This window comes from Ailuropoda melanoleuca, chromosome 8 (assembly GCF_002007445.2).
Source record: "Ailuropoda melanoleuca isolate Jingjing chromosome 8, ASM200744v2, whole genome shotgun sequence".
NCBI lineage: Eukaryota > Metazoa > Chordata > Mammalia > Carnivora > Ursidae > Ailuropoda > Ailuropoda melanoleuca.
The window spans coordinates 77,023,313-77,040,193 of NC_048225.1; the positions used below are offsets into that span (position 1 = coordinate 77,023,313).

At 38.4% G+C, this 16,881-nt stretch overlaps 1 protein-coding gene across 2 annotated transcripts in view; it reads right to left on the reverse strand.

The window, feature by feature from the left end:
* Nucleotides 1-830: 830 nt before the first annotated feature.
* TNFSF4 (TNF superfamily member 4) overlaps nt 831-16,881 on the reverse strand; it is a 29,548-nt gene continuing 13,497 nt past the window's right edge. The window contains exons 2-3 of one of the 2 annotated variants that reach the window (XM_002916947.4): nt 5,448-5,496; nt 831-3,919 (exon numbers count right to left, since the gene is read on the reverse strand). In XM_002916947.4, the coding sequence (XP_002916993.1) occupies nt 3,570-3,919; nt 5,448-5,496 (399 nt within the window). In that variant the 3' untranslated portion in view covers nt 831-3,569. The remainder of the gene's footprint in view (nt 3,920-5,447; nt 5,497-16,881) is intronic. The other variant, XR_002142204.2, reaches the window with a different exon arrangement.

Sequence of the window (16,881 nt, forward strand, 5' to 3'; positions counted from 1 at the left end):
AGTCATAACAAAATAAGGAAGAAGTACAACTATTATAGTCCTCATTTCTGAAATTGGTCACATGGTCATAGATGGTATTTTTAACTTCCTTTTCCCACTATCTGCCCCCACCTCATTGGCCTGGCCAACATTTCTGGTTTCAACAGCTGGTTTCTTCCAATTTTCAGATCTTGAGTTAAAGGTCATCTTTTCAATGAGATTTCTTCCCAATTTAAAGTGGATAAGCCCCTTTTTTTTCCTCCTAACACTCTAATTTGTTCTTTTCTTGTTTTTGCTTGTTGTTTTTTTTTCCCTGACTCTCAAAACAACATTTTTAATGAATGAACAAATTAATTTCTCCCTTTATCTGCTACTGACATGCTACCAATCAGGAGGTCTGATTAATTTTTTGTTATTTTTGAAATCCATTTTTTCCTTTACAGTCATCAACCCTTAGTTTCTTATCTGATATCCAGGCTTCTAGTTTCTCTCCATTCCAGTTAATACTACACACTGTACTCAATACTTAGTGGAAAGAAACTATTTTATATTTGTATTTATATTTCCTTCCCTCATCAGGGAATTAGCTGATCAGAGCAAGGAAAGGAAGGGGTGCCTGGGTGGTTCAGTTGGTTAAGTGTCCAACCCCTGACTTTGTCTCATGTAATGATCTCAAGGTCATGAGATCAAGCCCACGATGGGCTCTGAGCTCAGTGGGGAGTATGTTTGAGATTCCTTCCCTCTGCCCCTTCTCCCCATGCCCCCCCCCATTCGTTCAATCTCTTTCTCTAAAGAACAAGGTAAGGAAGAGAGGATAAATAAAAACTCTAGCACTTTAACCAGTAGTGAATTCTGAAATCTTTTATTTGTTTCCATGTAAATATCAATATTATTATTAGCTATATTATTAATATCAATATTAATACTTCCTGAGAGCCAGAAAAACACTAACTACACAATTATGACTTTAAATAGGGAACCTGCCCAGTATGCTTAAGAACAAATTATGATTTGGATCAAGATTGGAATCCCTTATGCCATCCACTAAATAGAAAGTTACTAAGTAACAATTGGAACTGCTTTTGAAGGAATCAAGAAGACTGAGGGAACATGTTTGTCTAAGAAAAAAAAAATCCACGCATTGTAAGAGAAGGCTATACATCTTGACTCACAGCAACCAGTACTTAGACATTTAGTATGAACATTCACAGTTAGCGCTATGAGCATAAGATTCTAAAATAGTCACTTAACAAGAGAGGAAAGCAGGATCCAAAAATGGGGAATTACTTGCCCAAGTTCACTTAGCTAGTTAGTGACTGAATCAAATTAGATTTTCAATCTCCTGACTTCTCATTCAGTTCTCTTTCCACAAAACTTTGTTGTGCCTGGAGAAGGTTTAATTATCTTTCTGGAGGAATGACTTAAAGAGGACACACATATTTTGATGGGTGAAAGGGGGGGGCGGTGAGTAAAGCTGATGCATGACAAAAAAATCCCTGCGTGGCCCGAAAGAGGCCAGCATGGGAAGAGCAAGCCATGTGTACCAAAAGGGAGCGGGCATCTGTGAGGAAGGACCATGACAACAAAGACAGACAACCCACAGAATAACTATGCTGAGGCCTGGAATGTGCATGTTCAGGAGAAATACAATTAGAAATTCCAAACTGTAAAAAGTGAATATATATTTTCTTAAATATTATCTATAGTCATAAACATTTACTTATTAGATATCACCCATTGAGTAGCTTCAACTTTGCAGACCATAGTCAATAACAAAGAAATACACACACACACACACACACACACACACACACACACACACACACATTTAAATCCTCTGAGGGGTCAAGACAAATATCACAGAATATCTTGCTCAGAACAATTCATGCAAAGCAATTAACCCAATGCCTGGTCCACAGCAGACCGTCCATTAATTTTTACCTATGATTATGATCATGATCATGAATATGATTATGTGAGTGCCTTGGCAGCCACTCAGAGCTCGGTTACTCTTACCTTATGCACAATTTCTCTTATTTACCTTCTTTCCATAACAGATTAAAATAGAGGGGCAAGAATATAGTTGGAGATAAATAAACACTTAAGAGGAGATGAAAAACTGTGTTAGATAGAAAAAAATCCAAATGTAATTGAGACCATTTAGTGTAGGGGCAAACTGCCTTCCCCTGTTCTGGAGATTCTGGAGATATCACTGTACTGCAGCGCAATACAATCACTGTGATGACACAGAATCATCCAGAAAGATTCTATGTTATGTTATGCACTCTATTTTAAATGGAAGGAAACCATTTCCTGCCATTAAAAAAAATTATCAAAAATTTGAGAATTTATAAGTCATCTGGAAATTTGTCCATAGTGCCATAATCCTGATGCATCGAGAGGGATATTTAAACTAAAAATAAAGGGATCTTTTTCCTTATTGGTATTGCTGATTATTGGTCATTCTAGTCTCAATTACCAGTATTAGATCATATGCGATATTATGGTGTTTCCAGATAGATATCATTATTTTTCATATAATATAATAACTTCTGAGTGTCTTGACATAAACTTGCATTCAAGAATAGAATTGCCTCATTTTTTAAGGTAGCAATGTGGTATACGTGTACAAGAAACAGGGCTGAGTATGTATCTCAGCATAAGCAGGAGAACGCACATGTGTTGCTTTGCCTATCATGGCAAAGAATGTGTTTTCCTTCCCAGGCTATTTACGTTCTTATTGACTTTTACCCTGAGATGTCCAGTTTCACTGCTCTCCCGTGCCATAAAGATGGTATAAATTATCACAATAAATTATCTCACTCTCCCAGTTTAGAAAAACCTCTCTCAGTTTTCCTAAAATCACTGATTAGATTTTTCACAGCATCACATCCCCAGGATGATTCTTTGAAGGGAAATTTCTATTCAGAACATTGGAGGCTGGGAAAGTAAGCAAAGTGGTAAAGGGAAAAAAGCCCAGAGCACAAAGTATTCCTTAGCTGGCTGTCTTCAAGTCCTGACAGCTGTTCTCAAGATGATTTTCCTTTTGAACTCCACCAAATGAGAGAGGTATTTAGACACTATGCAAACAGGAACTAATTTCATCTTGGAGAGACAGTTTTGGCTGCCAGGGGTTAGTCCACACCACCTTTGGCAGATTCATAGCCCCTTCCTTGGTCCTCTTCATTTTGACAAAGCCAGATGTCAAATTTCCAGCAAATGGTAGTCAAGTGTCTTTTTCAAAAAAGAAAGTTTATTATAACAATTTCCTGACCAATAGAAATAATGTGCCTTAAAGAAGAGGCACCTATTTTCTCATTCTTGCAGAGGTGCCTAGTAGGCTTGAGGCAACCATGAGGGATGAAGGATAGGTGATTTAGAAGACATGAGGATAAATAAAGTTAACTGGTATGTAAAATAAGTTTTAAATATCCCTGAGTTGGGGGATCTGCTTCTGGTCACATCCCGTGTGGCCATATATGGGGGCTAGGCTAGGACAATTTCTCCACTCCCAAGGAAGAATCAGAGTCCTGTCCAACCCCGGTTCAGTGTTCATACTGGTGCCTGGCTTAGATGTAGCCCTCAGGTCCTCAGTAGGCACAGAATCCACCAGGATTTTGATGAATGAGAATCAATTCCCCACCATTCACCTGAATGTCTTTGTAAGAGGTACTGTGAGTGGTCACGTTAAAGTAGACTTTGTCCTTGAAAGCCAGGTAAGCCACTCCAATGGAGTCAACAGATGTGACCTTGCTCAGGGAGAAGAGGGGTTCCCGACCCTTCCGGTAATAAAGGCTGAGGCTGAGCTCCTCAGAGAAGTAGCCCTTCAGGGAGACGAGATAAAACCCATCACAGTTGATGATGATTGAGTTGTCTTGTACCTTCATAGTTTCATCCTTGTTTGGGGATGTGATGATGCAACCTTTCTCATTCTCACATCCTAAGGAGGGGAGGGCAAGAAGAAAAAAAAATGATTAGTTAGCACAGCATTGGGCAACAACCTTCCAAATCGTCTAAAAACATGTAAAGAAAGGGTGGTGATAGGGAGAGATTTTGAAAAGAATGAAAGAAAGAGAACATTGGGCTTCTACACGAGGGTTGGAGTCTGATTGACCTGTGGAATGGCAGAAGAGGCAAAGCTAATAATACTAGTGGCCAAGAGAGTTTCAGATGGGGTTGGGATTCAAAAACTGAGAGATTACAGCAATTGGCAGTAGGCAAAACAGACCAGTGGCAGGAAATGGAACTTCGAGATTTCCCTGATTTTTCAAAACCAGGAGGGGTTGGTAACTTCAGTGCTTCCTTTCTTTGTCAACGGATAGACAGGGCAAAGGGTAGCAGGAGTGCCCCCTTGCCCGGGTCTTGCATACCACCTTCACACAAAGCAATTGCTTGTTAACACTTCCCTATCCTCTCTCCACCTGACCACAAAATGCAAATTTTTCATATGCCGTGGACACTGGACTTCTCAACAGCATTTACTACTGGCCTTTGCTAGCAGTCATTAAGCTTAATGGGCTCAGTTCTGCTCAGTAAGATGCAGGTGGAAGTGCTCCAGAACACAGACATGCTTCTCCATTTTGCTTTCATACTGCTAGTTTTTCCTGGAAAATGTCTTGGGAAGAGTTGCTACCACAGGAGAAAAAAAAAAAATGAGGGTTGGGAGAGGACTGAGATTGTTGGCTGTGGTAGCTTCATGTAGGGCCATTCCAAGTGTAAGGCAAAAAGACTGAATTTCTTTTATTCCTACCTCACAATATCATCCTGAATGGCCAAGCAACCACATCTCAGATTCTCCACTTTGGCCCGTGTCCCTTAGTGATAGGACAGAACAAAGCTCCACTACTGGGCATAATTCAGTTAATTCTTGCTTTGCACCAGGCCCAGGTGACATAGTTTGAAGTGAAAATGAGGACCACTTATGGAAGGTAAGATATACTTCCCTTCAGACTCAGAAGAATTTAATAAATAAATGAATATCCATATAGAAACTACTGGTGATTGTCCTAATATTAATCATGGACCCAAATAATGCTATCCAGGTGGTTAGAGGATCACCTTGTCTTCATATGCAGGAACCCCCCCAACTCTCATTAAGACAAAATCTTGTCCTATAATTGATTTAGTGGGAAATGATGTGTCGTAAAGTCAGACAGCCTTGTAAGAAGTAAAGCCTTAGTTTTCTTACCTAAAAAATGAGAATAATTCCTACTCAGAGGGTTCCTGGAAGGATTAAGAGAGGCGTATAAAGTGATTAATACAGTGACAAGCACATATTTGGTAATTAATTACTCCCTTTTCTTCTTTATACACCTTCCTTGTGCCTAATGAAAACAGCATGCAGGTTCTAACAATTGCAGGATTTCATGCTTCCCAAAAGCTAGGGAGAGATTCTGTTTTCTGGAAGAAATTAAGAGACTAGAAGGAAGATTCTTTTTAAAAATATGAATCAATTGAACCATACTTACTGGTAAATTGTACTCTGATACTTTGAATTGGAGGATACTGAGGTGGCACCTGGAGGAGAAAAAAGGATATATTTTTAGGAAAAAAAAAGTGAGCAAATGAAATTGACAAGTTATATCCTATGAAGCAGAAATGCAGGACTATGGAAGGAATGACTTGACAAGAGACTTCGAGTTTTCTGTAAAGATTAGACGCAGACTTCCTACCTGCCCCCTTGCTTTTCTGTAACATCTTCTAAGATAAGTTACGATTATTCTGCTCCATCATGCAAGCATCTAAGATCTGTCCCCACTTCTGCCAAACTCTTCTCTGGTATATTGTGGCTTTCTGAGTCCCGATTTCCCATTTTGGATAATGGAGCTTTTAACAGTCATCTTAAGAAAGCCATTCAGTCATAAAGATCTCCTCATGAAGAAGGCTGTGACCAATCAATCCATCATGGCCATAAACTCCCAGGATGTACTGGAAGTGAATTCTGGAAGCTTTCTAGCTGTTTGTTCTTTCACTGCAATGCTGGAGTAAGATTGTACTATTTTCAATTCACATGGGCAATAGGAACTGGTCTAATCCTTCAGTAGATTTGAGTGTATATATTTCTAACATTGTCTTTTTCTCTTTTGTTTAATGAGTTGAAAAATCTAACTTGAATCAAGTGAGTACTCAACAGCAAAAGAGAAGTAAAATAATGAAGAAAGGAAGCCTGATAAATAAAATATCTATAGTAATTTAATGGTTAAAAGAGCAAAGCAGTTTAATATGGAGGAAACTCCCAAATATATGAGTGGGGAAAAAAGGCAGAATGATGTACAAAATATATTACATTCATGTTAAAAATATTAATAATGCATGAATGGGCATTAAATATATCTGAAGAAATACTAAGAAAACAGGTCATAAATGTCGCCTCTGGAAAATGGAATTGGAAGCCTGAGGTCAGGAGTGGGGGGGACACTTACTTTTCATGGTCTACTTTTTCATATTTAAAAAATTTTTTACCATGTGTTTGAGTTACTCACTAAAAAAGGAAATGAAAACCAAAACCAAAACCAAAAAGCACCACCTATTGCTCCTGCCAAGAGCAACGTCTCTTCTCAAAGGTTATTTTTGGCGAGACATTCTGATCAAAGGTATGGGGAGGGATTTGTTTTCATGCCCTGCGGTGTGGAATCCCTGCTTCCCAGTCCCCTGGCACACTAGTGGCTAAAGTGAATTCCACTGGGACTGCCCACACAGAAGAGGAATCCCTTACTTCCCTTCTAAGTCAAATCACAAGCCTTACCAAGCTGAAACCAACAGGCAGCATAGGAAGAAGGGAAAGCCTTTCTGAGTCTTGCCAGTGGGTGAACCTCAGAGGCAATTTTAATTCAGTGGTGAGCACATGGATAGAGGTGTTGACTTGGAATGACTTGAGAGCTTGAGAGTCTATGGTTCTCTCCCCTGTTTGTGATGGCAGAATTAGTGTCCTTCATGCTTAAGGCAATGTTCTGGAAGAGGGACTCTCAAAGGGCGTATTACACTATCACCATAATCCCCTAGGTAAATAAATGCCCCCACTACTCTCCAGCTGGTTGGTCCCAGCATGAGTGGCCACATTATTAAAATCAGAAGCAGCCTGTGGAGTAGCACAAATAGCACAGGGCTCTCAGCACAGAGCAACCTTGGTGTTAATGTCAGCCAGGCTGGTTCGGTGTCATCTTCGGCAAATTTCATAACTTCCCCAGAAGTCAGTTTTTTCATCTTTAAAAATTATCAGAAGATCACAGGCATTCCTTCCAGCATTAACTGTCCAAGATTTAGCTTTTAAAAGTTGCAATTCGAAGTCAATTTTAATAAAAGGGAAGAACACGAAGCCTCTTCATCCATATTTACATCCAGTTCTCAGATCTAAAAGTCCTCATGATTTAATTTGACTGACTCTGCAAAATCTCTAAAAGGTCCCTACAAATCAAAGAAATTTCTGACTGCTTTGAAGTACCCTGGCAAAGTAGGGTTGGTAGTAACCAAGAGAACATTCTCTGAGACCGCAATGCTGAGAAGCAGCAAAGAAAGCACACATGACTTCCTCTCTAGGGTAGACCTAACAGAACTCCAGACTCAGGCTTCCTGTTCCTTCTCCTGAAGATTGCCCAGTATTAGACATTTACATATTCTCAGAAGTCTCTTACTAGCATCAATACCTTCAAATCCTGGCAATGTTGTGAAATAAAATAAGATGTTCCTTCCTTTCTCTTGCTCTCTGCCCTTTCACCACTTTTCCCTTCATTCTCATATTTGATTACTTCATGCTCACTACCCCCACTGGCCTCCACAGTGCCCAATGCAAGACCCTTCATGGCCTGGCTGCAACCTCCTTGTCAAGCTTTATTGCCACACGTATCCTGTCTGTGTCTTATGCTCTAGCCAACTGTTTTCTCATCTTTTTGCCCTTGACTAGAGCCTGGTAGGATGAGACAGAGATCACAGACTTGGGAGTCAGATCAGTGTCAAATTGTGACTTATCTAGCTTGGTCCATTTGGAAACTTTATATACTGTTTGGGTGGGGTTGTTTGTTTGTTTGTTTGTTTGGGTACAAAACAGTGCTATGTAAGATCTTTTTTTTAATTCAAATTACCACCCACCTCCCCTCCAGAAACCCTGAGTTTATTCCCTATAGTTAAGAGTTTCCTATGGTTTGCCTCCCTCTCTGTTTTTATCTTATTTTATTTTTCCTTCCCTTCCCTTATGTTCATCTGTTTGGTTCGCTAAATTCCACATATGAGTGAGATCACATGATATTTGTCTTTCTCTGACTGACTTATTTCACTTAGCATAATATACTCTAGTTCCATCCACGTTGTTGCAAATGGCAAGATTTAATTCTTTTTGATGGCTGAGTAATATATGATTATACACACATATATATATACATGTAAATCCATATATATGTATATATAGATGTATATATACATCTATCTGCACATATACATATACATACATATATCTGCACACATCTTCTTTATGCATTCATCTATTGATGAGCATCTCAGCTCTTTCCACTGTTTGGCTATTGCGGACATTGCTGCTATGTTGGCATGCACGTGCCCCTTCAAATCAGCATTTTTATATCCTTTGGGTAAATACCTAGTAGCGCAATTGCTGGGTCATAGGGTAGTTCTATTTTTAACTTTTTGAGGAACCTCCATACTGTTTTCCAGAGTGGCTGTACCAGTTTGCATCCCCAAGAAATGTGCAGAAGAATTCCCCTTTCTCCACATCTTTGCCACATCTGTTATTTTCTGAGTTGTTAATTTTTAGCCATTCTGACAGGTGTGAGGTGGTATCTCATTGTGGTTTTGATTTGTATTTCTCTGATGATGTGTGATGTTGAGCATTTTTCATGTATCTGTTAGCCATCTGTATGTCTTCTTTGGAGAAATGTCTGTTCATATCTTCTGCCCATTTCTTAACTGTATTATTTATTTGGGGGGTGTTGATTTTGATAAGTTCTTTATATATTTTGGATACTAATCCTTTATCAGATATGCCATTTGCAAATATCTCCTCCATTCTGTTGGTTGCCTTTTAGTTTTGTTGATTATTTCCTTCACTGTGCAGAAACTTTTTACCTTGATGAGGTCCCAATAGTTCATTTTTGCTTTTGTTTCCCTTGCCTCTGGTGATGTAAGAAGTTGCTATGGCCAAAGCCAAAGAGATTTATGACTGTGTTCTCCTTTAGGGTTTTGATAGTTTCTTGTCTCACATTTAGATCTTTCATCTATTTTGAGTTTATCTTTGTGTATGGTGTGAGAGAATGGGCTAGTTTTATTCTTCTGTATATAGCTGTCCAATTTTCCCAGCACCATTTGTTGAAGAGACTGTCTTTTTTCCATTGGATATTCTTTCCTACTTTGTCGAAGATTGGCTGAACATATAGTTGTGGGTCCATTTCTGTGTTCTCTATTCTGTTCGTTGATCTATGTGTCTGTTTTGTGCCAGTTCCATACTGTCTTGATGATTACAGCTTTGTAATACAACTTGACGTATGGGATTGTGATGCCTCCCACTTTGCTTTTCTTTTTCAAAATTATTTTGGCTATATGGGGTCTTTTCTAGTTCCATACAAATTTTAGGATTGTTTGTTCTAGTTCTGTGAAAAATGCTAGTGTTATTTGGATTGGGATTGCGTTGAAAGTTTAAATTGCTTTGGTAGTATGGGCATTTTAACGATGTTCTTCCAATCAATGAGCATGGAATGTTTTTCCATTTCTTTGTGTCTTCCTCAATTTCTTTCATAAGTGTTCTATAGTTTTCTAAGTACAGATCTTTTCCCTCTTTGGTTGGGTTTATTCCTAGGTATCTTATGGTTTTTGGTGCAATTGTAAATGGGATTGATTTCTTGATTTCTCTTTCTGCTGTTTCATCATTGGTGTATAGAAAGACAACAGATTTCTGTATGTTGATTTTATATCCGGTGACTTTGTTGAATTCATGTATCAATTCTAGCAATTTTTTGGTGGAGTCTTTTAGGTTTTCTACATAGAGTATCATGTCATCTGCAAAGAGTGAACGTTTGACTTCTCCCTTGCCAATTTGGATGAATTTCATTTGTTTTTCTTCTTTGATTGCTGAGGCAAGGACTTCCTGTACTATGTTGAACAACAGTGGTGAGAGTGGACATCCCTGCCATGTTCCTGACTTTAGGGGAAAAGCTCTCAGTTTTTCCTCATTGAGGATGATACTAGCTGTGGGTCTTTTGTATATGGCCTTTATGATGTTGAGGTGTGTTCCATATATTTCTATTTACTTGAGGGTTTTTATCAAGAAGGTTGCTGTATTTTGTCAAATGGTTTTTCTGCATCTATTGAGAGGATCATATGGTTTGTATCCTTTCTTCTAATGTGGTGTATCACGTTGATTGATTTGTGGATATTGAACCAACCCTGCAGCCCAGGAGTAAATCCCACTTGATCAGGGTGAAGAATCCTTTTAATGTATAGTTGGATTTGATTAGCTAGTATCTTGAGAATTTTTGCATCCATGTTCATCAGGGATATTGGTCTGTAATTCTCCTTTTTAGTGGGTTCTTTGTCTGGTTTTGGAATCAAGGTAATGCTGGCCTCCTATGATGAGTTTGGAAGTTTTCCTTCCATTTCTATTTTTTGGAAAAGCTTCAGAAGAAGAGGTATTAATTCTTTAAGTGCATGGTAGAATTCCCCTGGGAAACCATCTGGCCCTGAACTCTTGTTTGTTGGAAGATTTTTGATTACTGATTCAATTTCTTTGCTGGTTATGGGTCTGTTCAAATTTTCTACTTCTTCCTGTTTCTGTTTTGGTAGTTTATATGTTTCTAGGAATTTATGTGTTTCTTCCAGATTGCCTAATTTGTTGGCATGTAATTGCTTATAATGTTCTTTTATAATTGTTTGTATTTCGGTGGGGTCGGTTGTGATCTCTCCTCTTTCATTCCTGATTTTATTTACTTGGGTCCTTTCTCTTTTCTTTTTGATAAGTCTGGCTAGGGAGTTATCAATTTTGTTAATTTTTCAAAGTACCAGCTCTTAGTTTTGTTGATCTCTTCTATTGTTCTTTTAAATTTCTCTATCATTTGTTTCTGCTCTAATCTTAATTATTTCCCTTCTTCTGCTGGTTTTAGGCTTTATTTGCTGTTCTTTTTCCAGGTCCTTTTGGTGTAAGCTTAGGTTTTGTATATGAGACTTTACTTCCTTCTTGTGAAAGGCCGGTATTGCTATATACTTCCCTCTTATGACCGCCTTTGCTATGTTCCAAAGGTTTTGGACTGTCATGTTTTCATTTTCATTAGCTTCTTTGTATTTTTTAAATTTCTTCTTTAATTTTTCTGGTTAACTCATTCATTCTTTAGTAGGATGTTCTTTAACCTCCATGTATTGGCAGTCTTTCCAATTTTTTCTTGTGGTTGACTTCAAGTTTCATAGTGTTGTGGTCTGAAAATATGCATGGAGTGATCTCAGTCTTTTTTTTTTTTTTGTACTGGTTGAGGCCTGATTTGTGACCCAATATGTGATCTATACCTGAGAGTGTTCCATGTGCACTTGAAAAGAATATATATTTTGCTGCTTTAGGATGAAATTCTCTGAATATATCTGTTAAGTCCATCTGATCCACTGTGTCATTCAAAGCCATGTTTCCTTGTTGGTCTTCTGCCTAGATGATCTGTCCATTGCTTTGAGTAGGGTGTTAAAGTCCCCTTCTATTATTGTATTATTATCAATGAGTTTCTTTAAGTTTGTTATTAATTGATTTATATATTTGGTTGCTCCCAATTTGGGGGCATAAGTATTTACAACTGTTAGATCATCTTGTGGAAGATGGCATTACCCCACCCTCTTGCCCCAGGGAGGGAAACTCATGGCTGCCACTATTCAGGAGGCCCTCATAGAATAAATAGGCACCTTTATTATAATATAGTGCCCTTCTTCATCTTTATTACAGTCTTTGGTCTAAAATCTAGTTTGTCTGATATAAGTATGGCTGCTCCAGTTTTCTTTTGATGTCCATTAGCATGATAGATGGTTCTCCACCCCCTCACTTTCAATCTGGAGGTGTCTTTGGGTCTAAAATGAGTCTCTTATAAGCAGCATATCAATGGGTCATTTTTTTATCCATTCTGATACCCTATGTCATTTGATTGGAGCATTGAGTCCATTTACATTCAGAGTAATTGTTGTTATGAATTTAGTACCATTGTATTACCTTTAAAGTCACTATTCCTTTAGATTGTCTCTTTTCCTTTCTAGTCTTTGTTGTTTTTGGTCTCTCTTGCTCAATGGGGCCCCTTTAATATTTCTGGTAGAGCTGGTTTACTGTTCACAAACTCCTTTAGTTCTTAATTATCTTGGATACTATATCTCCTATTCTGAATGTCAGCCTTGCTAAATAAAGTATTCTTCCCTACATATTTTTCCCATTCAGCACATTGAATATACCATGCCACTTTCTTCTGGCCTGTCATGTTTCTGTGGACAGGTCTGCTGCTAACCTTATGTCTCTATCCTTGTAGGTTAAGGACCTTTTGCCCTAGTTGCTGTCAGAATTCTCTCTTTATCTTTGTATTTTGCAAGTGTCCTGGTGACCTGTTTTTGTTGATTTTGAAGGGAGTTCTCTATGCCTATTGGACTTGAGTGCCTGTTTCCTTCCTCAGATTAGGGAAGTTCTCAGTTACAATTTGTTCAAATAGACCTCCTGCCCCTTTTTCTCCCTCTTCTTCTTCTGAGACTCCTATGATACAGATATTATTGCACTTTGTGGAATAGCTGGGTTTCCTAAGTCTATATTCATGATCTAATAGTTTTCTTTCCCTCCTCTTTTCAGCATTATTATTCTCCACAATTTTATCTTCTTTTTTTTCTTTTTTAAAGATTTTTTTTTATTTATTTGACAGAGATAGAGACAGCCAGCAAGAGAGGGAACACAAGCAGGGGGAGTGGGAGAGGAAGAAGCAGGCTCACAGCGGAGGAGCCTGATGTGAGGCTCGATCCCATAATGCCGGGATCACGCCCTGAGCCGAAGGCAGATGCTCAACCACTGTGCCACCCAGGCGCCCCTATAATTTTATCTTCTATATCACCTATTGGTTCTTCTGGTTCTTCTATCCTCATTGTGATTACTTTCAGTCTATTTTGTATCTCAGTTATAGCATTTTTTATTTCAGCCTGACTAGCTTTTAGGTCTTTTATCTCTGTAGCCAGGGTTTGTCTGTTGTCTTCTATGCTTCTTTCAAGCCCAGCTATTATTCTTATGACTGCTGTTCTAAATTCTTGTTCAGATACATTGCTTATATCTGTTTTGAGCAAATCCCTGTCTGTGATTGATTTCTTCTTAATGTTTCTTTTGGGGAGAATTCCTCCATCTTGTCATTATGTCTAAGTTTCTGTCTTTTGTGTGTTATGAAAGCTTGCTATGTTTATTGCTCCTGAGAGTAATGCTATATTATTGGCCTGGCACTTCAGGAAGTGTTTCTGGTGTATGCTTTGTGCACTCTGCTATTGTATTTTGGCTGCTCTTTCCCCCAGGCCAGTCCTCTGTAAAGTTCCTCCTTGCTTGCAGTGGGGAGTGTTTGGTATTTGGACCTTTAACTAGATGCGCTTTGATTTGTTTGTTAAGATAAGCCTGAAAAAAAAAAAAAAAGACTCTGCTTCAAGAAAAGAGAAAAGAAATGGGAACCAGAAAGCAAATAAATAAACAAAAAAGTATAAGCCTGATTCCCAAGAAAAAGAGAGAGAGAGAAAAAAAAAGCCTGATCCCAAAAGTGAAAAAAGGAAACAAACAAACAAGCCAACAACTGAAGAAAAAACTATAAGCCTAATGCCAAGGAAAAAGAAAAGAAAGTATTTTTAATTTTAAAAATAAAAAAAATATATTGGTAGGAGAAGGAAGGGAAGAATGAAGGGGAGGTAAACAGAAGGGGGAATGAACCACAAGAGACTGTGGACTCTGGGAAACAAACTGAGGGCTTCAGAGGGGAGGGGGTGGGGGATTGGGATAGGCCGGTGATGGGTGGTAAGGAGGGNATTAAGGAGGGCACATATTGCATGGTGCACTGGGTGTTATACGCAAATAATGAATCATGGAACATTGCATCAAAAACTGGGGATGTACTGTATGGTGACTAATATAACAAAATAAAAATTATTAAAAAATAAATAAATAAAAAATAAATAAATAATAAAAAATAAATATGAAATAAAAATAAAAATGAAAGATGGGAAAAAAATCTGTTCCTCTTTCTATTGGAGCTGAAGCTTGAGAGCACTCTATGATCAGTAGTCTTGGAACATGTGGGGAGGCCTGTTTTGGTCTTCTGAGGGAGAGGCCCATTGTGCTGGCACACAGTCAAACCTGCCCTAATAAAGATCCCTCATGAGGTGCGGGGGAGCAGGGTTTGGTGTAAGTGACTCCAGCCTCCACTGGAGGTGCTATGTTTCACGCTAAAGTCCAACCATACTTGGGGGGCCTGGGGTGTGGAAGATGACATTACCCCACCTCTTGTCCCAGGGAGGGAAACTCATAGCTGCTGCTGTTCAGGAGGCCCTCAAAGAAAAGTGAACAATTTCCTCTTCTGTGTCCCAGGCTTTCGCCAGACCCTGGCCTCAACCTGTCTGTGCCCAGCCACTAGCATGCCCAGGGTCATAGTTCTCCTGTGTTTTATCTCTGGCCAGTGGCTGGGATTCAAAACAAAAATCCTAAAGTACCTGGCAGGACAGAAGAAACTCTCAGTGGTGCACTGGGCACCTTTCTGTTCCATAAACACAGTCTGGAAACATTATATATTATATATTATTTCTTAGCATTAGTTTTCAGCTCTATGAAAATAAAGCATAATATTACTATCGGAATATTCCAGATGACTGTGAAGTTTAAGTAAGATAATATGTGAATGTACCCAGCAGTTAGTCTGGCAAGCATTTGAAAAGTACCCACTTTCTTTGTTCTCTCCACCAAAAATATCCCTCCATCTGTGTCTACTGATTAAAATATTACCACCTTCAAGGCCTAAATCAGATCCCTGATTTTTGGCTTCTGCACTCCCATTCGCAGCCAGTATTTAAAGTCACTGTATTCCCATGGATGTTTATAGAAGTTTTGTTCATTATTGTCAAAACTTGGAAACAGCTAAGATGTTCTTTGGTAAGTGAATGGATAAAAAAACAAAAAACAAAACCTGTGACACATCCAGCCATTGTACTATCATTCAGAGCTAAAAACAAATGAGCCATGGCCATGAAAAGAGATAAGTACATATTACTAAGTGAAAGAAGCCAATGTGAAGAGGCCACATACTATATGATTCTAAATAAATAACATTCTGAAAAAGACAAAACCACAGAGACAGTTAAAGATCAGTGATTGCCAGGAGTCAGGGAGGAGGGAGAGATGAATAAGTAGAGTACAAAAGTTTTAGAGTAGTGAGACTATTCATGATACTGTAATGTTGGGTATATGACGTCATTCAGTTGTTAAAACCCATAAAATGTACAACACCAAGTGTGGATCCTAATATAAAAAAAAATAAAATAAAACAAAAACACTCTATTGACTTCCATTCTACCATCATTGGATATAAGTCTCATCTAAGTGTGTGACCCTGGTAAATGGTACTACCTTGCTGATTTTCAGCTTTCATCTGTAAAATGGAATGATAAAATCTATATCTTAGAGGATTGTTGTGAAGATTGAATGAGCTAATGTTTTGTGAATTTTCAGCATGTGGCCTGGAACAGTGAAAGGAGTCGACAGATGTCAGCTATTATTCTTGGATACACATGGAAGACAAGATCCATATCATATTCTTAATTTATTTTGTGCAACATTACTCAAGCCTCATATTTGACTATGGAATGAAGGAATTAATAAAATAATGAATAAAGACTACCAAAGTCCCTGAAATATTAGCTTTCTAGCTCTCTGTAGCCCAAAGAAACTGTACAGAAGCATCTGGGCTTCATGAGAAAGATTACCAGAAAACAGGGAGAAGATACTTCTTTTACTCATATGAAAATAAACATGGTCTTTTTAATATCAAGAAAAGCAAAATCCTCAGATCCTCTCCAAATGCTAAAAGAGATGGGAAAATAGCAAAGGTCCCAGAGAGCTTCCATGTAAGAACAAGCTATAGAATAAAGCTTCTTCAATCTGGAAAGCCTGAAGAGCCCACATCATTCTCAAAGTATAGTCCTGATGTTTGAATGAAGTGGTCTCAGAAGTATGAGTATAAAAGGAATCATCTCCTTGATGCAAACAAGAATTTTTTTTTCTACTGAATTATTCAGTAATTGATTGAATAATATGATTGTCATATTATTTGGTGGTTTGACACAGCATCAACAATTACTGAGTATCTGTTTTATGGCAGGCATTAGATTCAAATATGAGAACACAAAGGAATAGAACAGACAGTTCTTATTTTGACAGTTGAGGAAATAAAACCCTCCCTCTACATAAAACCTTTGGTAAATGTCAATAGACAGTGTATCCCATAAGGTTCCAGAGAACAGAAAAATCACTGCAGGCTTTGGCAGCTCAAGGAGGAAAGACCTGGACAAAGGCCTTGAAAGAGAGAAAGGAACCAGATAAGCAAAAGACATTCTATGGAAGAAAAGTCTAGGAATGAGACTGTTCTTGGTATTCAAGAAAAATAATAAAGGGGCGCCTGGGTGGCACAGCGGTTAAGCGTCTGCCTTTGGCTGAGGGCGTGATCCCGGCGTTGTGAGATCGAGCCCCACATCAGGCTCCTCCGCTATGAGCCTACTTCTTCCTCTCCCACTCCCCCTGCTTGTGTTCCCTCTCTCACTGGCTGTCTCTATCTCTGTCTAATAAATAAATAAAATCTTTCAAAAGAGAAAAATAATAAAAATTCATTAAGAACTTACAACATGCCATGCACTAGGTTATTCTTATTCACATTCATTGCTTCATTT